Below are 23,345 nucleotides of genomic sequence, written 5' to 3'. Positions count from 1 at the left end.
CGTCCTAACTATGCGACTGATTCATAGAATCAGTTACGCATAGATAGCCATAAGATCCGACAGGTGTAATTGACTTACACCGTCGGATCTTATGATGCAATTCTAGGCCGGCCGCAAGGTGGCGATTCCATTGTGGTCGGCGTAGAATATGCAAATGACTAGTTACGGCGATCCACGAAGATCCGCGCGTTCGTCGCAATCCCGCACGTCGTCACTAGTCGTTTTTACCCGTCACAAAGTTACACCTGCTTTAACATGACTTATATTTAGATCAGCCATGTTAAAGTATGGCCGTCGTTCCCGTGTCGAATTTCAAATTATTTTTTTTTGCGTATGACGTCCGGGAATTCGAAACGCCGTAACGCACGTCGCATTTAAAAAAAAACATTGGGGCGCCGTAACTTCGCGCAATGCACGTCGGGAAATTTGAACACGGAACATGCGCAGAACGTTCGGCACGGGTGCCTGCCCCATTTGAATTAGGTGGGCTTGCGCCGAGCGCATTTACGTTACACCGCCGCAAGTTTACAGGTAAGAGCTTTGTGAATCAGGCACTTACACTGTAAACCTGCGGCGGTGTAACGTAAATGGGATACGTTACGCCGCCGCGGAGTAACGTAAATCTCTGTGAATCTGGCCCTATGTATTTACTGTGCTCCCCAGCTCCATTTAGTGCCCTTTATGTGGTATTTTACTACTGCCTATAATAAAAAGACCTTCATTCGGAAGACAAATTAGCCCAATGAGCACTAGTTTTAGCCCTATTTACACATGCAAATACATTGGCTTCAAATCTACATACCTACAATCTACATATCTACAATCTATTATACATATACATCATAAATTCACCCCTCTTTTTGTAGCTATTGGTTTAGGTTATTTTTCAAACAAGGTATAAAATCCTATAAAAGTGATATCATGCCTAAAGCTAACAGAAAATGGAAATTCTAGATACATTCCAATATTGAGAGGGTTTATTCTCTCCTTATTCTCTGATAGGATTACAAAAGACCAGTTTATATATAAATAAGCAATTGCTACATTTTATTCCCAGGCTCACGCTGTGATGGTCAGTTTCTGTTAACTGGAGATGAAGGAACATTTCATTCTCAAAATTATCCAGAAAATTACGAACCAAATCTATTTTGTCGCTGGATAATAAGGTACGTGCAATTTAATCTTTAAACTGATCGCTACTTATTTGATCATTTTTGTATTTGTATTAAACACTTAAAGCAATTGTGTGCAGTAGCAAACAGAAAATGCACAAATGGTGATATTGCTAAAATTTGTTTTAGAACACTTATCCTTAAAAAGCAAGTCCTTCTTTTCCCAACAAGTTACCTACTCTACTGTCCTCAATGATTTCACATCTTTGCTGTTGGGTCATTGGGGGGCCATACATTCTCTTTACAGACAGTCTTCTGGTTAGTCTGTTCTTGGCCAATAGATTTCTAGTTCTTTCTTCAAGAAGCCTGTCTATAATTGAGATCAACAATAGATTTTTCATAGGAAATTTAAAGTGATTGTAAAGTCTTGTTGAGGCTGGGTTAACACTACTACACTACTTTCATCCTACTTTGCTCTGTGTTCAATGTTTCCCTATGAGAGCGTCTTGTAGCGTCCTACACAAGTCGGTCTGACTTTGAAAATGCTCCCTGTACTACTTTTGGTCCTACATTGATCCTACTTCAGGCCCATTGAATATCATTGAAGTCGGACCAAAGTAGTATCCTGTTCATGAAAGTAGGATGGATGTAGGACCAATGTAGGATAATGTAGGACCAATGTAGCAGAGCAAAGTAGGATGAAAGTAGTGTAGTAGTGTGAACCCAGCCTTAACCTCCCTGGCGATATGATTATTTCAGAAAAAAGGTGCTGAAAGCGGTACCATTATTTGCAAGGAAATTTGGCGTTTTATACTGTAGGCCTGTAATTTTTAGGAATAACTCACAAACAAGAGACTAGTAGGCATCCTGGGTATGACATTTTTTTAAAAACAAAATTATAAATTATAATATAATAAATAATTATAAATAATTATAACAAGTAATAATATAATTATAATACAAATTATTCAATAATGTAATCAACTCAAAATCACTGAAATTTGCTCAGTTGCAGAATTGTCGCTGTCATTACTTTTATTTTTTTATGCCGAATTTCCCCACAAATCGCTATCGCACAATTCTGCAAGTGATTATAATTTATTATCGCTGTTTTCTAGCTGCTCTAAAACCATTTTTGACATAAAGGGACACTTTTGGTTGCTATGGACAATCTACAGTTTGCAGGCAGAAAGAACCGTTTTTATTATATAAAAGTACATGTAGGGCACTGGGCAGACCACTAGGGACAAAGGGGGTGTGTATTTTTTACATACAGTACTGTAATCTATAAGATTACAGTATACTGTATGTAATGTGTTTGTTTACGTTTTTGAATTTGGCGCCGTTCTCCGCTCCCGTGCGTCGTAACGTCGCAGGGAACGGAGATCGGCGGCACAGGAGGACACTGTGTGAATCGAGTGAGGTCCCGCTCGCTCACACAGCACGGTGGCATCGCTGGATCCAGGGACAAGGTAAGTAACTTTGTCTGCTGCTGCAGCGAGGCAAGCCCAAGTCTGACTCGGGGTTACCGCTTTTGGTATAAAAATCTCACCCGAGTCAGACTCGGGAATACCGCTAGGAGGGTTAATTAAAAATAACCAAACATGTTATTCTTACCTCCTCTGTGCAGTGGATTTGCACAGAGCAGCCCGGATTCTCCTCTTCTCGGGTCTGTCTTCGGCTCTCCTGGCTTGCTGTGGGGCCACCGGAGCCAAGTCACAGCTCCCTGTGTCCATTCAGACATGGAGTTTCAGCCTGGCTCTGCCCACTTTCTATTCTCAATAGCTGACTGCCTTTGATTGACAGCAGCGGGAGCCAATGGCGCCACAGTGCTGTCTCAGCCAATGAAGAGGGGAGTCTCCGAGACATTCCTACAATATAGCTGGAGCTAGAGGGACCACAGGTAAGTATTAGGGGGGCTGAGGGGGGTTGCTGCATACAGAAGGCTTTTTATCGTAATGCATAGAATGTATTAAAGCGGTGTTCCACCCAAACAAAAACTTACCAAATACTTACCACTTAAACACTTACCTGTCGATGTAGGCCCCTGCAGCTGATGTTTCCATCAGCCGTCTGGTGCTGCTGCCACCATTGCAGGTTAGGGTACCCAGCAGTGTAGCCATTCGGCTTCATGCCGAGAACCTACTGTGCATGCGCGAGGCCCGCTCCTCTCTCCTACTGGCTCGGCGGCTGGGGGAGGGAGCCCCAGCCATGACGTCAATATCCGTGGCTGAGGCTCCTGGAAGTGGGAAAGGATACCTGTCAAAGACAGGTATCCTATCCCCCCCTCCCCCAAAAGGTGCCAATTGTGGCAACGGAGGGGGGGGGGAATCAGATGAGCGGAAGTTACACTTTAGGATGGAACTCCATATTAAGATAAAAAAAAACTTCTGACTTTACAATCACTTTAACATACAGTATGTGTGGACTAATGATAGTGCCAAGGCTGTCTTAACCACTTGAGACCTGTGCTGTAGATGAAAGACGTCCACAGCGTGCCTCTTAACTGCCGGGTGGACGTCCCTCAACGTCCTTTAATTTGCATTCCCTGTGGGTACCTGGTGATGTCCGCCAGGTACCCGCTATCGGCAGTGACGGCAGGGATGTGTGGCTCTGTGTGTAAACACAGAGCTCCGCGTCCTGTCAGGGAGAGAGGAGACCGATGCTGTGTCTCTTGTACATAGGGACACAGCATCGGTCACCTCCCCCAGTCAGTCCCCTCCACACACACAGTAAGAATCACACCCAGGGAATACATTTAACCCCTTCCTCACCCCTTAGTGTTAACCCCTTCCCTGCCGGTCACATTTATACAGTAAGCAGTGCATTTTTATAGCACTGATCGCTGTATAAATGTGAATGGTCCCAAAATAGTGTCAAAAGTGTCCGATATATCTGCCGAAATATCGCAGGCCTGACAAAAAATTGCAGATCGCCGCCATTGCTAGTAAAAATAAAATCTATCCCCTATTTTGTAGGCGCTATAACTTTTGCGCAAACCAATCAATATACGCTAATTGCGATTACGTATCGGCCTAAACTGAGGGGGGGAAAAATTGGCATATTATTATAACAAAAGGTTAAAAATATTGTGGGGTTTTTTTTCAATTTTTTTTTTCTTTTTTTGTTTATAGCGCAAAAAAATAAAATCACAGAGATGATCAAATGCCACCAAAAGAAAGCTCTATTTCTGGGAAAAAATTATAAAAATATAATTTGGGTACAGTGTTGTATGACCGGGCAATTGTCATTCAAAATGCGTCAGCGCTGAAAGCTGAAAATTGGTCTGGGCAGGAAGGGGGTTTAAGTGCCCAGTAATGAAGTGGTTAAGGAAGGCACATTGTAAACTGGGAGCCTTGTAAATGGAAGACGTTTTATTTGTTGGATGCAAAGTTTATTTTTCTGTTAGAGAGGGACTGGAAAGGGGTTTACAACTTCCCATGGCATTTTTTACTGACAAAACATGGGCAAATTTACTGATGGAGTCCATTTTTAAGGACAATTTGAAAAATATCTGAACTCCTGTTAAAAACTAAGACAATCAATATTTAAACAGAATACACATACTATGGAAATAGTACACATAACACATAACAAGTAATTTGCCTGATTTATACTTATAAAAGTCAACGCATGACAAATTATCAGCCTCTGATATTTACCAACAGTTGTAAAAGTCACAGATTTTTTCAAACTGTCAGTAAATTTACTGACGGTTGGCAGCTCTTGATTGGAACTGTGAACTTGTGCAGAAAGCTTAGGAATTTTTTTCCGTTTGTTTCCCTTTCTGTGGTGGTCGTCAATGTGTATTTGATGCTATAAATTCAATAAAGCTAATTGTCAGCAGTTGAAACCTGAACTGCTGCGTGGACCCTCACTAGTTCTACAAAAACTCCACTGAGGCCGCCTACCCCAGGAGGCAGCGAAAGCTAACCTGCTAAAGGTGCTTTAGAATTCACATATTCTGTTCTAAGTCAGATTGAAAGCTGGTGTAGCATAGTCATAGAATGCATATCTTATAATTGGCTTCTAGGGTCTATTTTTTCACTTCTCTTCTCCAAAAAATGTATGCTTTATTGTTCATTGTACTTCTCTCCCAACTTAAGACAATTAACAAAGACACCTTTTAACACAAACTATGGGGTAGATTCACGTACCTTTAGGCGGGCGTAGCGTATCTCCTATACGCTACGCCGCTGTAACTTTGAGAGGCGAGTTTGGTATTTTCAAAGATTTTGCCGCCAAAGTTACGGTGGCGTAGCGTATTAGGGCCGGCATAAGCCCGCCTAATTCAAATGTTGAAGCTGTGGGCGTGTTTTATGTATATTAACTGTGACCCCACGTAAATGACGTTTCGATCGAACAGCGCATGCGCCGTCCGTGGACGTATCCCAGTGCCCATGTTTCAAATGACGTCGGCAAATCGTCATGCTTTCGACGTGAACGTAAATTAGGGCCAGCCCCATTCACGGACGAGTTACGCAAACGACGTAAAATTATTAAAATTTAACGCGGTTCCGACGTCCATACTTAACATTGACTGCGCCATGTTTTTGGTGGTTTATCTTTACGCCTGAAAACCCCTTACGTAAACGGCGTATCTTTACTGCGACGGTCGGGCGTACATTTGTGAATAGGCGTATCTAGCTAATTTACATATTCTAGGTGTAAATCAGCGCACACGCCCCTAGCAGCCAGCGTAAATATGCAGTTAAGATACGATGGCGTAGGAGACTTACGCCGGTCGTATCTTAGCAATATTTAAGCGTATCTCAGTTTGAGAATACACTTAAATATACGACGGCGGGGATTCGGACTTACGACGGCGTAGCTACTGATACGCCCATCGTAAGTCTTTATGAATCTATCCCTATGTATCTAAAGCAAACATTTCTGCCAGGCCCAACTTAAATTATTAATCAATTACTCGAGTATAAGCTGAGCCGAATATAAGCCACACAATGGAGGTTCTCACCATCATTCCCTATATGGTATATATTTACATACACGCTATATTGTCAAAAGTATTGGGACGCCTGCCTTTACACACACATGAACTTTAATGGCACCCCAGTCCGTGGGGTTCAATATTGAGTTGGCCACCCGTTGCAGCTCTAACAGCTTCAGCTCTTCTGTGAAGGCTGTCCACAAGGTTTAGGAGTGTGTCTATGGGAATATTTGACCATCCTTTCAGAAGCGCATTTGTGAGGTCAGGCACTGATGTTGGATGAGAAGGCTTGGCTCACAGTCTCTGCTCTAATTCATTCCAAAGGTTTATTATCAAGATCCTTCACCCCAAACTCGCCCATCCATGTCTTTATGGACCTTGCTTTGTACACTGGTGCACAGTCATGTTGGAACAGGAAGGGGCCATCCCCAAAGTTGGGCTCATGAAATTGTCCAAAATGTGTTGGTAGGCTGACACCTTAAGAGTTCCCTTCACTAAAACTAATGGGTCAAGCTCAACCCCTGAAAAACAACCCCACACCATAATCCCCTCTCCACCAAATGAGTTGGACCAAGTCAACTGATGTAAGCAATGTATACCATATTGGACAACTTTCCATATCTATGTGTCTCACTAGTATGGCAAATCTAAGGCCCCGTACACACGACCAGTTTCCTCGGCAGAATTCAGCTTCCGACCGAGTTTCTGGCTGAATTCTGCCGAGAAACCCGGCCGTGTGTACACTTTCGGCCGAGGAAGCCGACGAGGAGCTCGGCGAGGAAATAGAGAACATGTTCTCTATTTCCTCGTTGTTCTATGGGAGCTCTCGCCCCGCCGAGCTCCTCGGCGGCTTCAGTGCTGAACTGGCCGAGGAACTCGATGTGTTTGGCACGTCGAGTTCCTCGGCCGTGTGTACGAGGCCTTACTTTCGGGGGAAGATGTTCTTCACCTCACTAAGCAGTTGTGTCTGCTCCATATCCATGTTCAGTGTCTTTTTAGGGTAGCGGTGGGAACTAGTAGGCAGATAACAACAAAACCTGGGGAATGCCCAGGGAAAAACCAAGCCTCCTTACCGACCAACTCGCAGAACAACCAAATTAACCTGTCTAACAGTATGTGTTAAAAACAGGGGTTTTGTCCGCACGCATTTGCAAACGCATGCGTGAGCCAAGGCAACCTGTAATCTGTGGTCCTAACACTAAACAATGAGCGTCCCCACAGTGGAGGCACATGCATTCTAATGGATAGATAGGGTAAGGTCGACTGAAAGGGAGCTTCCCCTCCTTAAAGGTACAGGAGCACACCAAACACCCAGCATATAGCACAATGGCTGCAAAGGTGTTGTAGTAGGCATTCCCACTTTCTCAGAAGACATCCAGTCATATTTTTAATAGTATATGTACACAGCAAGTTGGCTTTATTCTTCAATCCTAACATATTACAGTATTTGGTTGGTCTGAGCTTTTTTTCTTAAACATTGAGAATAGATTTCACTTTTAAATACAAGTTAGTAAAGTGTATATTATGCTGTATGACGCATTTTCTATTATACAACTTCTAAGATTGTAATAATCTTCAGCTTAATTTGCATTAGCCACCATTCAATGAAATACTTGTAATACATCCAATTGTACATTATAATTCCTATATACGTTGGTAACAAGTTTCATGTAGTTTTGTACAGTGTTTTGTTCAGTGCTCCCAGCGAGTATGTCACACAGTGTAAATAAGTAAGTGATCCGGTATAGCATAACATAATACAGTAACACTGAAGAGGCTCTAACAGCTGCTTCTATCTAACCTAGTAATTCCAAATTACAAGCTTTTTATAAAATGCCAATCTTCATTTCTCAAATACTTTATGTTGTAAAAAAGATAAATGCTGTATGCTAGATGTAAAAACTCACATTGTGTTTGAATATTATATAGATATTATTTATAACCACATACCTAGTGTTATTGTGGCAGCCTTTTTTATAGGTCTGCATGCCAAAATTATGGGCCGGATTCACAAAGACTTACGCCGACGTATCTACTGATACGCCGTCGTAAGTCCAAATGTGCGCCGTCTTATCTCTGAGCTGATTCTCTAAATCAGATACGTCTGAATTGTGGCAAGATACGGCCGACGTAAGTCTCCTATGCCGTCGTATCTTGAGTGCATATTTACGCTGGCTGCTAGGGGCGCTTTCGTTGATTTACGCGTCGAATATGTAAATAAGCGAAATATGCTGATTCACAAATGTACTTGCGCCCGTTGCTGTAATCTACGTCGTTTACGTAAGGCGTTTTTCCGGCGTAAAGTTAAACCACCAAAAAGCTGGTTTAAGTCGTTTAGGGTATAGACCTCGGAACTGCCGTCGGATTTTACGTCGTTTGCGTAGGTCGTACGTGATTGGGGCTGGGCGTAGGTTACGTTCACGTCGAAAGCATTGAGCCGACGTATCTTAGGGAGTATTTGCGACGTGATTCTGAGCATGCGCGCGCATGCGCCGTTCGTTCGGCCATGCATTTACATGGGGTCACGCTTCATTATAATACTACACGCCCACTGCCTTGCTACTTTGAATTAGGCGGGCTTACGCTGGCCACTTTACGTTACGCCGGCGCAAGAAAGGGAGCAAGTGCTTTGTGAATACAGTACGAGCCTCTCTATGTTACGTCGGTGTAGCACATATCAGATGCGCTACGCTGCTCTAAAGATACGCCGATCTCTCTGAATCTGGCCCTATGTGAGTAAATTACTTAATATAACTGAACAAACGAAATAACTAAAACTAATAAAACACTATCATGTTAAAGCTGAAGAGATATTAAAGGCATCATCGAATACTGTTATGTATTTATTACAAAAAATAATAAAATGCATTTTGCTGTATATGCAGCTGGTGTAGGCACCTGAAATTAACTTGATTTCTACCTCTATAATTCACTTTAAGATTGGAAAGAGGAGGGCCAATACTTGGGGCCTTCCGGTGTTAGTATATCGACATAACTGTGTTGCTTAATTGCAGAAGAGAAAATTCAGGTTATCGGGCTTTCTGTGTCGTGTAACTGCGTGCTGAATGGCAGTAGAGGAATGGAAGGGATATGGAGATTTAATTAGAGTAGTTTTAAATCTAAAACATGTATTGTTTTACAGGTTGCCAATTCTTAAACGTGGTGGTTGAATTTATTTTCTTTTTTTAGGGTTTCTTTACTTTATTTTCACCCACTGGTCAAGCCAGTGCATATGTTGTTTTATTTTGTTCTGCAAAAATATCAATTAGAGGGTTGAGACAAACCATTTAATACTGACAGGGGTACTTACAACAATTGGCTTTTATTTAGTTATGTAAAATCTTTATCCCCCTTCCAAAAAAACAGTTGTTGTAGTTGCTTATGCAACTGCAGTAAAAGCTGGAGTTTGGCTTCAAATGGTTAGTGTAGCTAAATCCACTCCACTACAGCACTCTAATACAGGAGATGTGTTATTGACAAGATCCCCATGTGAAAACAGAGGAGAAAAAGCCTAGGAAAAAAATGCAGCCACCACCACTAATGGATGGTTAGCATCAATATACAGGCAGTCCCCTACTTACAAACACCTGACTTACAAACGACTCCTACTTACAAAAGGAGGGAGACAACCAGAAGTGAGAGGAAATCTACCCCTAGGAAGGGAAACTCTCTCCTGTAAAAGTTAATATGGAAAAAAGTTGTCTCCACTGATGCTTTATCACCAATCCTTGTTTCACTAATAACCCCAAATTTTCAAAATCCAATTGTCATTGGGACAGAAAGTGAGGTGAAATCTTTCCACACTTAAAGTGTATCTGCATATCTTCATACTATTAGAGCCGGTTCGCACAGGGGCGGCCCGACTTTGGGGGCGACTCGGCAAGGCGATCTTAAGATGACTTCAATACAGAAGTAATTTTGCAAGTCTCCTCTGAAGTCAACGCAAGTCGCCCCGAGTCGCCCTTTAAAGTCGTACAAGAACCTTTTCCTAACTCAGAGCGACTTGAGTCGCTCCTATTAGAACGGTTCTATTGAACAGAACGGGTCACGAAAAAACTTTAGCTGACATTCTGCTTACAAAAATGTTTATGGAATCCAAAGTATTTTTTGTTGAAACCTGTCTGCACACATCAACAGTAGATCGAATGGCCTTTTTATTCCTGGTAAATTTGTGCTTGGTCCCACCCACTAGGGATCTCTGGTCTTTTATGGTGATTTTCACTGCCTGTATCTCTGGATCTACAAATAGGTTTTATTAAAGTCGTTGTAAACCCTTACATTTTATACATCAAATTGTATAGCGCTGTCACTTCATGATAACCTAAAATAAATAAAAAATAAAAAAACTATAAAAAAGAAAGTCTAAAATTTGTGTACAATGACTTCCGTTGTTTCTATCAAAATTTGTGAGCTAACGATCTTATCCACCACGAAAACTTACCTAATGCTTACTCCACCATTAAACCTCTTACCATCCTGAGGTTTTAAAAGCTTGCCCTTCATCAAAGGAGGAGGAATGTGTACAGTAAGTATCCCAGCAGGATCCTCTATTTCTCCATTGGCTTCAGGAACTCAGAGTTGAATTCATATTATTCATTGGAGGAAAAGGTATAAATCGGAGATAGTATCATACCACAATTAGATTAAATTCTTATTATGAACATTAACATACTCACAAAGAATGTGTGTGAATAGTGCAAAATTCCATCCAGAATGCCTGTGCTATTAACTCTATATCACCATGTGGAAATAATGTGATCCATCGTCAATCAAGCTCAATGTGCCGCTTACCAGAAGCTAATACTACTTAATCAAAGGTAGGTTTATTATGCTTGCCACTCATCATAAGAGGGATTATTTGATGCAGATTAATAATTTTCACAATAGCTCCAAACAGTGGTGTCAAGACCCATTCAAGATAAAGAATAAACTGCACATAGCATAATACCTTAAGATTAAAATCCACATATATTCAGCCATAAAAAAAACATGTTCACAAAAGGGTATAATAAAGCCACATATACATCAGCACTGCAAACTGAATATTCACAATGATGTCAGATTGTAAGCACCTCCCTATGCGTTTCATCAGATGTGACGTCTTCGGGGGATTCAGTAACACAATCTGACAGTGATGGAGCACAATGTAAAGCAGATGGTAGAGGAACTTACTTTCTATTGCTATTCACAAATATTAGTAACAAATTACAAAATCCACTTACTAAAAAGGTCTGTAGTGGTACCCTAAGTGAATTATTTTTATGCTAATTCAAATTTGTAATAGAATATGATTATTTTATTTAAAACGGTAATCTTCTGTGGTAACACCATTAAGGAGCAGCATCTAATACTTAAAAATCCCAATTAAACTTCTTGTGCAAATATAGAAAGATAAAAAAAAAATATTCAAAAGTGATTATGGAGACCCAGGATAGTTAAAATATTCCTTATTAAAAAAAAATGCAGCATATGCACAATATATATATATAAAAAAAAATGGTAAAGACCCTAAATAGCAAAAACCAAAGACCCAACTGAAATGGAATAAATTCCTCTTTTACAAACAGGGATTTATATCAATTAATTTGATATCCCAATCCATATTTAAACCGAGGGGATCTGATAAATCAGTTTGGTTTCCATTCCATTCTAGGTATTTCTCTTTAACTGCTCCCTTTCCAGTGGTGGGTGAACTTGTCAATCCCCATGATTTTAAGTCCTGTAAGGTCTTTATGATGTACATAGGTATAATGCCTGGATTGGCTAGGGCCCTAGAACTCTTTCTTTGTGACATGCTCTCTTTTCAGTTTTCTAAATTGCACGTACATTAGTTCTGCCACAAGGGCACTCCAGTAAATAAATTACATTCTGCATATAACATGTGATGAAATCTAAAAACTGGCCCTAGGGTCCTATCATATTTAAGTACATGCCTGTGTTTCTTCTTTGTAGTACTGGGTGGTAATTAAAGGTAAGGTGGTAATTAAAGCCCAGTCAGCATTTTTAGAGAAATCCTTGTCTAGTTCTGTTAGTATTTAAAAATTATGAGAATAGTGCCTATTTCCATTTTTTTGTTTTAACTAATACCTAATTAAAGAAATCAAAATGCTTGAAAGAGTACAATGCCTTTACAACAACCCATTGCTCCAAAATGAAAATAATTTGGACAAAGAGACATCAACTCCAAGCTCCAAGTGTTTCATTAAAAAGTCGTTTTTATGAGGAGATAGTAAAGGTAGCATCACTGAAAGTGTTATATATCCCTAATAATCTTAACTCTTAACTCCATTTTTAATGCTTCAATTGTTAAAGTCCAACTCCAGGCAAAAAAAAGTCACTTGTTGGGTGGTGCCCACACTGCGAGGGTTAGTTGCTCATTCATGCCTAGGGGAACAACAAAAGTGAATATACAGTACTTGCTCCTCTCCACAGCTAGACTGGTCCCCTCAGCTTCTGCACCCTTGAGCCCTAGTGCTCTAGAGTCCTGATCATATCAAGACTAGACCTGACCTTATCAAATCCCTGCTATAGATGTGAGGATGCTGAGAGGCGGTCAACCGCTGAATAGTGGGTGAACGTCATCTGTCTTGTCTATGCCTAGTGACATCACTTTGTCGTAAATATCAGGACACAAGAAAGGCTTAGGTAATTCCATTACTAACAAAACACACAGTGACGTGAGTTTGGCAGTTTTTTAAGGTGATTTTATTGCGTGTGCAGTCCAGCTTTGGTCTCCAATCATCATAAAGGAGGTCCCTGAACTAGAGAGAATCTGGAGAAGGGCAATGAAATGAATGCAGGGCTGTAGGACCTTCGTTATGAGTAATAACTACCAAAATTAACACTATTCTCCCTAGAGAAGGGGCACTTTGGTGGGGATATGATCACACAATGAAGTTGGGTGAAAAGAGGTTTAATCCTAAAATGGGTAAGAAATTCTTTAGTGTTAGATCGGTAAAGATATTGGATTTCCATTCCACAGTTATGCCCTGTACACACGATCGGTTCGTCTGATGAAAACAGACCGATGGACCGTTTTCATCAGACGAACCGATCGTGTGTGGGCCCCATCGTTTTTTTCCCATCGGTGAAAAAAAATAGAACCTGTTTTTAATTTGAAAAAAACAACATTTTTAAAAAACGATCGTCTGTGGGGAAATCCATTGGTCAAATTGGTCAAAAATCCATGCATGCTCAGAATCAAGTCGACGCATGCTCTGAAGCATTGAACTTAATTTTTCTCAGCACATCGTAGTGTTTTACGTCACCGCGTTGGACAAGATCAGATTTTTAACCGATGGTGTGTAGGTAAGACTGATGAAAGTCAGCTTCATCGAATATCTGATGAAAAAATCCATCGGTTTAGATTCCATCAGATATCTGATCGTGTGTACAGGGCATTAGTGGTGTCAGTGGGGAGTGTGGATACATAAAAAAAAATGTTTAGATGAGTTTCTTAGCAAACACAATGTACAGGGATATGGAAAGTGGTAGAAAAATAAACACACTCACACATACAGGTTGAACTGGATAGACCAGTGTCTTTATTCAGTCTTCAATATATATATATATATATACAGTATAGTGCAGCGCTATCAAAAAAAAAAAAAGACAAATACAACATTATTTAAGAAAATAAAATAAAACTTTGTGACAATATTTATGTGACATAGTAAGTACCTAAATTCATCAAAAATGCTATAAAAGTCCAAAAGTAAAAATGAAGAAATCAATAGAATATGAGAATAGATTCCAGTGTCCCAGAAGAGCATATTCCATAGGAAAAGACAGATAACTGCATGCATAGAAGAGCCAGCTTCCACAGCCCCGTGCTAGCAGCTGTTTTATCACTTGTAGGTGTTTTTTTCTTTGTACACATATCTAGCGTGGCTATTTTTTGCATTTTTATTCACTCTTTATTCAGTCTTACCAACTATGCATTTTTTTAAATATGGGAAATCTATATTACTTTTGGGGTAAGGAGTTGTTTTACCACATGGAGTTTGATATGAAGACCTAGTGATCATTGTCTTGTTCATTTAGGATACATTTCTCAGGTGTCTACATAGTTTATTTATTCAACATTTATGCATCGATACATAGACTTTTTTCACTTGCTTTTAAATTATTTATGGCACAGAGAATGTTTTTTTTTTTTTGTTGTTTTGTATTTTAAAATGTGTTTTGCTGCAGTTGATTAGCTCTATTTTATTGGAGATTTTAGTTCTGTGCCTATTTTTGTTTCAAATTTTGTAATCTTATTAGCACAGCAGCTGGTATATTATTCAGGTATTAAAGATTAGCACTACACATATAAATATATCTAGGTTTTCTCAAAACATCACATGTATGAATTCACACTGAGCCTTGTGTATGGAAAGGTGTTTGAGAAGACTCTGTTCTCCATTAAAATTCTTTATTTTATTACTCTGTTGTTCAGCGCAAACAATCAGTATTTTATGTTTTTCTTACTAAGTTCCCCATGTGTTGCCTGAAGCAACCAGTTGTTCACTGTTACCTTAGTAACCAAATATAACTTTCCCTTAAAAGTGGTACACGTCATTTTATTATTTTTATTTGTTATTAAATGAATTATTGCTCAGTGCATGTTGATTACTTGTATGTTATGTATTTTTAATGCTGTATTAATTTTCAAGTTTATATTGTGATCATTTTAGTCCAGTAGTGATACATTGTACAGAAAAAAAAAAAGAAAAAAAAAAGCACAGAATATATACATATATGTATGTATTATAGTATATGTATTTATATAGGGAGATATACAAAGCTTGGCTTTAGATATACCTTATCTGAATCTCACCATTTACCATTTAGCTCATAGTGTCCCTTTAACTCTTGATGAATTACTGAAGCTATAAACCAGACACTGAATAAAGTTCTGAGGGTAAGACAGGCTCATGTGAAAATCTTGTAGAACATAAAATGCCACATTCATCCTACGGTGAATATTCTTTCAAGTGAGAATAGATCCAGTGTCGTGCAGTGTACCTTCTATAGGACTTATTCATCAAAGTATGTAACATATCTCACGGCTTAATGAGTCAGCCCACATAATTACAATGCATGAAATCGATTTACAGGAGTTTCGTCTCGGAAGAAATAGTCCCTTAGATTAATCTGTTCTAACATTTGGCATTATATTTCCTTTACTAATAAAACAAACCTTTATCTTTTCATATTTTAGCCGTCTGAACTACAGTTAAATAAATGGTATTGCAAGCATATATACCAATTTAAGCCTCAAAGAAAGACATTTATCAAAAATATAAATGTAATAGGTCATGTAAAAATAGGTAATGTAAAAAATCACACCATTCAGTCCTGCCACTGCCAGAAAGGCCATTTACTTGACAACCTTTTAAGCCAATGGTTTATGGACTATTTGGAGCAATATACTGCACATGTCAGTGGAAGGGCTATACTTCTGCTTTCAGGAATACTATTTTCCTTTTGTTGTGCTCAAGGCAGGAGGCTTATTTTCTACATATGTTATTATATAGTCCAGGAAATCTTAAGGAAACACAAGCTTTATAAAACGTTTAGGAATATGTATAATAAAACCCTATCTTTGTCATAGTTCATAAATGCATTTCTAAAGCCTAGCTAAGGTTTTATCCTCTAATCTGCAGAGACAATGTGCTCTGTTCTCTTAACATCAGAGTCATAGGATAGTCAGACATCAGTAGACCTGCAGGGATAGGTCCCCATTTTTCTCCAAGGGTCCCTAGGTCCTTGGAAGAACCTTTTCTGGAAAGACTTAGGCCTCGTACACACGACCGAGTTTCTCGGCAAAAACCAGCAAGAAACTTGCTGGGAGATATTTTTTTGCTGAGGAAACCGGTCGTGTGTACATTTTAGCCGAGGAAACTGTCGAGAAACTCGACGAGCCAAAAAGAGAGCATGTTCTCTATTTCCTTGACGGGAATGGAGAAAATTGGCTTGTCGAGTTCCTCGACAGCCTAACAAGGAACCCGACAAGGAAAATGATGTGTTTCGCCCGTCGAGTTCCTCGGTCGTGTGTACGAGGCTTCAGGTCTGTGCAGATTTTAATTGGGCTCATTATACTGACATGTTCCCGCGAACCTCCATAGCTCTACATTGGCTCCTTTAAGCGGGATAGCAGGCAGGGGTGCCAATGCGCGTGGCCGGTGGTCGCGGGCATGAGAGCCAGAACAGGGACGCAAATCCAACTGGCTGGTGTTCCAAATAGCTAGGAACAACAATATGTAATTTCCTTTAGTCTCTTCCATCCCCCTACAGTTAGAAAACTCATGAGGGAACACAGTAACTCCTTGATCACCCCAGAGTGTTAACCCCTTCCCTGCCAGTGACATTTACACAGTAAATCAGTGCATTTTTATAGCACTGATCGCTGTATAGTTGTCAATGGTCCCAAAAATGTGTCAAAAGTGTCTGATCTGTCCATCCTAATTTCATAGTCCCGATAAAAATCGCTGAGCACTGCCATTACTAGTAAAAAAAAATTATAATAAAAAGTGCCATAAATCTTTCCCCTATCTTGTAGACGCTATAGCATTTTTCCCAATCAATATACGCTTATTGCAATTTTTATTACCAAAAATATGTAGAATAAATATCGGCCTAAACTGAGGAAAAAATTAGCTTTTTGGGGATATTTATTATAGCAAAAAGTACAAAATATTGTGTTTTTTCAAAAATGCCTTTCTCTGCAGCCTCAGCGGAACAGGTAGTGAATGAAGTGCTCTGTGCTGAGTAGCTTCATGTTCATTCACAAACTGAAGCATAGTAAAACACAGTTTACTATGCTTCAGTTATGAATGAACACAGTGAGTGAGTGTGTTCACTGTGTTCATTTAGAAGAGGACGGGGCCGGTAAATTACATATTGGGAGTTATTTACTAAAGGAAAATCCATTTTGCACTGCAAGTGCACTGAATGTGCACTTGGAAGTGCAGTCGCTGTAGATCCGAGGGGGTCATGCAAGGAAAATAAAAAACAGCATTTTAGCTTGCACATGATTGTGCACATGATGATTTCAGATCTACCCCTCAGGATTTACAGCGACTGAACTTCCAAGTGCACTTGCAAAGTGGATTTGCCTTTCGTAAATTAACCCCATTGACTAGCCCTTTGCCCTGCTCTCCATCCTGAAACAGCAGTGGAGAGGAGGGGAGGAACACATGGGGGAGCCTGGGCAGTAGTGAGAATTGACACCACCCAGAGTGATTAGGGTGTGTCCATTCATTGAAAAAATTGACATGGGTTCCCCCAGCTCATTACCAGGCCCTTTGGGTCTGGTATGAATATTAAGGGGAACCCCAAATTAAAAATAAAATGCGTGGGGGTCTTCCCAAATTCCATTACCATGCCCTTCAGGTCTGGTATGGATATTAATGGGAACCCTGTGCCAAATTTAAAAAAATGGCGTAGGGGTCCCCCTCAAAATCCATACCAGACCCTTCATATCTGGTATGGGTTTTAAGGGGAACCCTGCACCAAAATAAAAAAAATGGCGTGGGGTTCCCCCCAAAAGTTCATACCTTTTCTGAGCACGCAACTTGTCAGGCCTCAGGAAAAGAGGGGGGACGAGAGAGCACCCCCCCTCCTGAACCGTACCAGGCCACATGCCCTCAACATGGGGAGGATGTCCCCATGTTGATGGGGACAAGGGCCTCATTCCGGGAAACCGCAGGAAACCCCTGTTGCGTCAGAGGGGGGCAGGGTCACCCATCCACGTCACGGGTGGCCCCACCCTTGGCTATTTAAGAGCTGTCAGACGGGTTGCGCGTCATTTGGCCGGGCACCTCCTATGGAGGCTGTATCGTTCGTAGTGGTGGGTCCGGGTCATAGAAGGATTACAGCACTGGAATTTTTTTTTTTATTAAAGGACTTGTCCCAAGCTACGTGTGTTTTTTTTTTTTTTTACCTTTTTTGTCCCTTTTTTGGGTGAAAGTGGTTAATGTTCTTGTTATTTTTCTATTTTCATACAAATTGTTTTCTTTTACAGTGTTAAGAACAGTTTGAACATCGAATTAAAATTTGTGTCTTTTGATATTGAAAATTACGCAGATGTGTTAAGGTTTTACGAAGGCTTTGGACCAAACAAAACCCTGAGAGGTAAGCTTCAATGTTCAGGTATATTTTTAAGAAAAATGTCAGGCATAAGCTACACGTTGGGAAAAAAAAAGATTTACTATGACAGTTTTTTTTATATAGACATCTGCTACGTAAATGGAAGACTTCACCTTGGTGTTACAGTTTGTCTTTTATCTAAAGTTGTTTAACATGTATGCTACGAGTCAGGAAAGAAGCAGATACACTGCTATTGTGAACGATTCTGACACAAAACACAGTTGCGATAAAGTTGGCTGAATTTATGTCTTTGCTAACCCCAAAGTGTAGGAAGATGCAGGAAATTATTAATAAGTATGCTTTTGTATTGTGGAACTGCTGACGCATATTGTTTTCTGAGTAAAAGAACTCCTGATCCTACTGAGAGATTGTAGGCATGAAAAGTCCTGTGCTTGCTCCTTATGTATTTTGTGTTAACACAGTGTTTTGCAGCAACAGCAACATCATTGTAAAAGATTATAATAAGAAGAAGGAGCAGCTCTGCCACAGTATGTCATCTGAAATTGTAAATGTTGCAACCGTGTCAATTCAGTATCATCTGCACATATCCAAAAATGCACACACAAATCTTTAGGATCTTGACATTCAATTCCCGTAGCTGATATTTAGAATGGGACAACAGAATGAAATACATTGGAATCATTATATGAGCATTTTTTTTTAAACCAAATTAGTATTCCATTAGTTGAACATTGTTGATATTACACACACAGAGAAGAGGTATTAAAAAAAAAAAAAATTAGAGTCCCTGTCACCACCTTAAAAAATTGCAGGCAAAAGCACCAAAAAAATAACCTATTTAACCACTTTAGCTCCGGAAGGTTTACGCTTCTTCATGACTAGGCCATTTTTTGCGATACAGCACTGCGTTACTTTAACCACTTCCATACAGGGCACTTTTACACCCTCCTGCCCAGATCAATTTTCAGCTTTTAGCACTCTTGTACTTTGAATGACAATTGCGCGGTCATGCTACACTGTACCCAAACTAAAATGTTATCGTTTTGTTCTCACAAATAGAGCTTTCTTTTGATGGTATTTGATCACCTCTGGGATTTTTATTTTCTCATTAATAAAACTCAAGTGAAAAAAGTGCAAAGTCCATATGAAGGGGTATCGCAAAAAGATGACAGAAAGTTCTCTGAATGGGTGATAAGAGGTCCAAATGCAATCCTGTGAATCAGTACAGCTGATGAGAATAGCCTCCACCACTTAAGTTCTAGCTGCTTACCAGAACGAAGGGTTAATCAGACATGTATGACACACAAGCCAATTTCAGAAATCCAGGATATGCTGACACTCTTTCTCTGTCTCACAGATCTTGCTCATCAGACCAAATTTTCTCCATAAGTGTGACCCAAAAGAAAAGTACTGACATAGCGTGATACCGTTTTCAAGAATTTAATAGTAAAAAGTAGTGCACTCACATGTATGCAGGTAAAAAAGTGCGTGTAATCATAATAGCATAATAACTCTGCTGTCCGCTCGTCCTTCCGGGTAGACAGCGTGGTATAATCCGTGGTGACGTCAGCACGCCGCTCCTCCCTATGCCGTTTCGTCACAACAATGACTTCTTCCAGGGGCACGACGCCCCTGGAAGAAGTCATTGTTGTGACGAAACGGCGTAGGGAGGAGCGGCGTGCTGACGTCACCACGGATTATACCACGCTGTCTACCCGGAAGGACGAGCGGACAGCAGAGCCGGCCGGCTATTATGATTACACGCACTTTTTTACCTGCATACATGTGAGTGCACTACTTTTTACTATTAAATTCTTGAAAACGGTATCACGCTATGTCAGTACTTTTCTTTTGGGTCACACTTATGGAGAAAATTTGGTCTGATGAGCAAGATCTGTGAGACAGAGAAAGAGTGTCAGCATATCCTGGATTTCTGAAATTGGCTTGTGTGTCATACATGTCTGATTAACCCTTTGTTCTGGTAAGCAGCTAGAACTTAAGTGGTGGAGGCTATTCTCATCAGCTGTACTGATTCACAGGATTGCATTTGGACCTCTTATCACCCATTCGGAGAACTTTCTGTCATCTTTTTGCGATACCCCTTCATATGGTCTTTGCACTTTTTTCACTTGAGTTTTATTAATTAGATTGCACTGGTAATTTTGGTGCACCATCTTCAGCATATTGTTATTTTATGTTGGTTTAATTGTATTTGCAGCGCAGCTTCTACTTTTCATATTTGCTATTTTATGTTTTATCTGACATATGAGCTGCAGCAGCCTTTTTTATTTTTATTTTATTTATATTTTTTATTTATTTATTTCCTATTATAGTGTCACACTATTCACGTTTTTTGAGACCTGCGCAGTATTTTTCCTAAACACATTTTTATTTTCTGCTAAAAAAAAAAAAAAATTACAGAAAATTTGGAAAAAAAAAAAAACGTTTATTTTTTTGTTTCAGTTACAAAACATTGTAAACAAGTACATTTTCTCCTTCACTGATGGGCACTGATGGTACTGCACTGACGGACACTGATAAGGCGGTACTGATGGGCACCGATGAGGTAGCACTGATAAGGTGGCATTGATGGGAACTGATGATGGGCACTAATACACGGCACTGATGGGCACTGATAGGTGGCACTGATATGCAGCATGCATGGGCACCGATATGCAGCATGGATGGGCACAGATAGGCGGCATTGATGGGCACAAATAGGCGACACAGAGGGGCACTGATAGGCGGCATGGATGGGCACTGATAGGCGGTATGGATGGGCACTGATAGGTGGCACGGATGGGCATGGATGGGTACTGATAGGTGGCATGGATGGGCACTGATGTACTGTAATGTGTACTAATGGGTGACAAACAATAATGCCTGCCAATCAGTGATGCCCATTGTGGGCACTGATTGGCATCCAGTGTGGGCACTGATTGGCATCCAATACGCATCCATTATTTATTTCTGATTGGCATCTCTGGTGGTCTAGGGTGGCATACCTGTGGTGGGCATCCCTGGTGGTCTGGTGGCATCCCTGGTGGTCCAGTGTGGGCATCCTCGGGGGGGGTGGCTGCATTGATAATCGATCAGCACAAACCCCCCTGTCAGAGGAGCAGCCGATTGGCCCTCCTCTACTCGTGTCTAATATCGTGATCAGCCGTGATTGGACACGGCTGATCACGTGGTAAAGAGTCTCCTTCAGAGACTCTTTACCTAGATCGGTGTTGCGGGGTGTCAGACTGACACCCTGCAACAACGATCGCCATGATGCGCGACCCCGGGGGGCTCAATATCCTGATGACGTCATATGACATCCAGTCAGAATATTGAAACCACTTTGCCGCCGTCATTTTGCTATATGGCGGGCAGCAAGTGGTTAACCTCTTTCAAACCGCCGCCTGTACTTACACATCGGCATAATGGCACGGCTGCGCAAAGCAACGTACCTGTATATTGCTTTGAAATTGCTACCATGTGGGTGTGCGCTCTGTGACCATGCCCACGGGACCCGTGGACTTGATGTCCGCTGGTGTCCTGCGATCGTGTCATGGAGAGGCAGAACAGGGAGATGCCTATGTAAACAAGGCATTTCCCTGTTCTGCCTAGTGACAAGACAGTGATCTACTGCTCCTTGTCATCGGGAGCAGTGATCAGTGTCGTGTCACTGGTAGCCCAGCCCCCACACAGTTATAATCACTCCCTAGGTCACACTTAACCCCTTCCTCGCCCCCTAGTGGTTAACCCCTTCCCTGCCAGTGTCATTTAAACACTAATCAGTGCATTTTATATATAAATGTCTACATGACAATGGTCCCAAAATACCGTCAAAAGTGTCGCCATTACTAGTAAAAAAATAATAATAATAAAAATGTCATAAAATGATCCCCTATTTTGTAGACGCCATAACTTTTGCACAAACCAATCAATATACGTTTATTGCATTTTTTTTTTGCCAATCAGCCTAAATTAAAAAAATAAATTAGATTTTTTTATATATTTGTTGGGGATATTTATTATAGTAAAAAGGAAAAAAATTTCATTTTTTTCTAAATTGTCGCTCTTTTTTTGTTTATAGCGCAAAAAATAAAAACCGCAGGTGAACAAATACCACCAAAAGAAAGATCTATTTGTGGGAAATAAAGGATGTAAATTTTGTTTGAGTGCCACGTCACAAGACCGTTTAATTGCCAGTTAAAGCGATGAAGTGCCGAATGGCAAATCTTGGCCCGGTCGTTGGGCAGCCAAATCCTCCGGGGCTGAAGTGGTTAACTGACAATTGCATGGACATGTAACGCTGTACACAAATAAAATATTTGTCCTTTTTGTCCACAAATACAGCTTTCTTTTGGTGGTTTTTGATCACCTCTGCGTTTTTATTGTTTGCGCTATAAACAAAAAAGCCCGTCAATTTTGAAAAAATCTACATACATTTTTTACTTTCTGCTATAAAACATATCCAAAAAAAAAAAGGAAAAAATGTTTTGCTTCTTCCGTTCATCAGTTTAGGCCAATATGTAGTCTGCTACATATTTTTGGTAAAAAAAAAAATCGCAATAATCAACATTGACTGGTTTGCGCAAAATTTATAGGCCGGGATTCAAAGAGATCGGCGCATCTTTAGTTAGGCGTAGCGCATCTCATATGCGCTACGCCGTCTTAGCATTGAGAGGCAATACAGTATTCACAAAGCACTTGCTCCCATATGTACGCCGGCGTAACGTAACTGGGCCGGCGTAAGCCCGCCTAATTCAAGGTTGTATTATAATTAACCGTGACCCCATGTAAATGCATGCCCGAACGAACGGCGCATGCGCGCGCATGCTCAGAATCACGTCGCAAATACTCCCTAAGATACGTCGGCTCAATGCTTTAGACGTGAACGTAACCTACCCCAGCCCCATTCACGTACGACTTGCGCAAACGACGTAAAATACGACGCTGTTCCCTGCGCCCATACCTTAACATGACTTACCCCTGCTTTATGAGGGGTAAAGTTACGCCGGACGTACGCCTTACACAAACGGCATAGCTTACTGCGACGGGCGCAAGTATGTTCATGAATCGGCGTATCTAGCTCATTCACATATTCAATGCGTAAATCTACGGAAGCGCCCCTAGCGGTCAGCGTAAATATGCACCCAAGATACGACGGCGTAGGAGACTTACGTCGGTCGTATCTTGGC

The 23,345-nt window shown here is 40.6% G+C and overlaps 1 protein-coding gene across 1 annotated transcript in view; it reads left to right on the top strand.

Annotated features, from left to right (window-relative positions):
* Positions 1-23,345, top strand: part of TMPRSS15 (transmembrane serine protease 15) — a 505,254-nt gene that overhangs the window by 150,397 nt on the left and 331,512 nt on the right. The window contains exons 7-8 of the mRNA XM_040338815.1: positions 1,058-1,166; positions 18,071-18,180. Coding sequence (XP_040194749.1) covers positions 1,058-1,166; positions 18,071-18,180 — 219 coding nt within the window. The remainder of the gene's footprint in view (positions 1-1,057; positions 1,167-18,070; positions 18,181-23,345) is intronic.

This window comes from Rana temporaria, chromosome 2 (assembly GCF_905171775.1).
Source record: "Rana temporaria chromosome 2, aRanTem1.1, whole genome shotgun sequence".
In the NCBI taxonomy this organism is placed as follows: Eukaryota; Metazoa; Chordata; class Amphibia; order Anura; family Ranidae; genus Rana; species Rana temporaria.
This window is presented reverse-complemented; position numbering and strand designations above follow the sequence as displayed.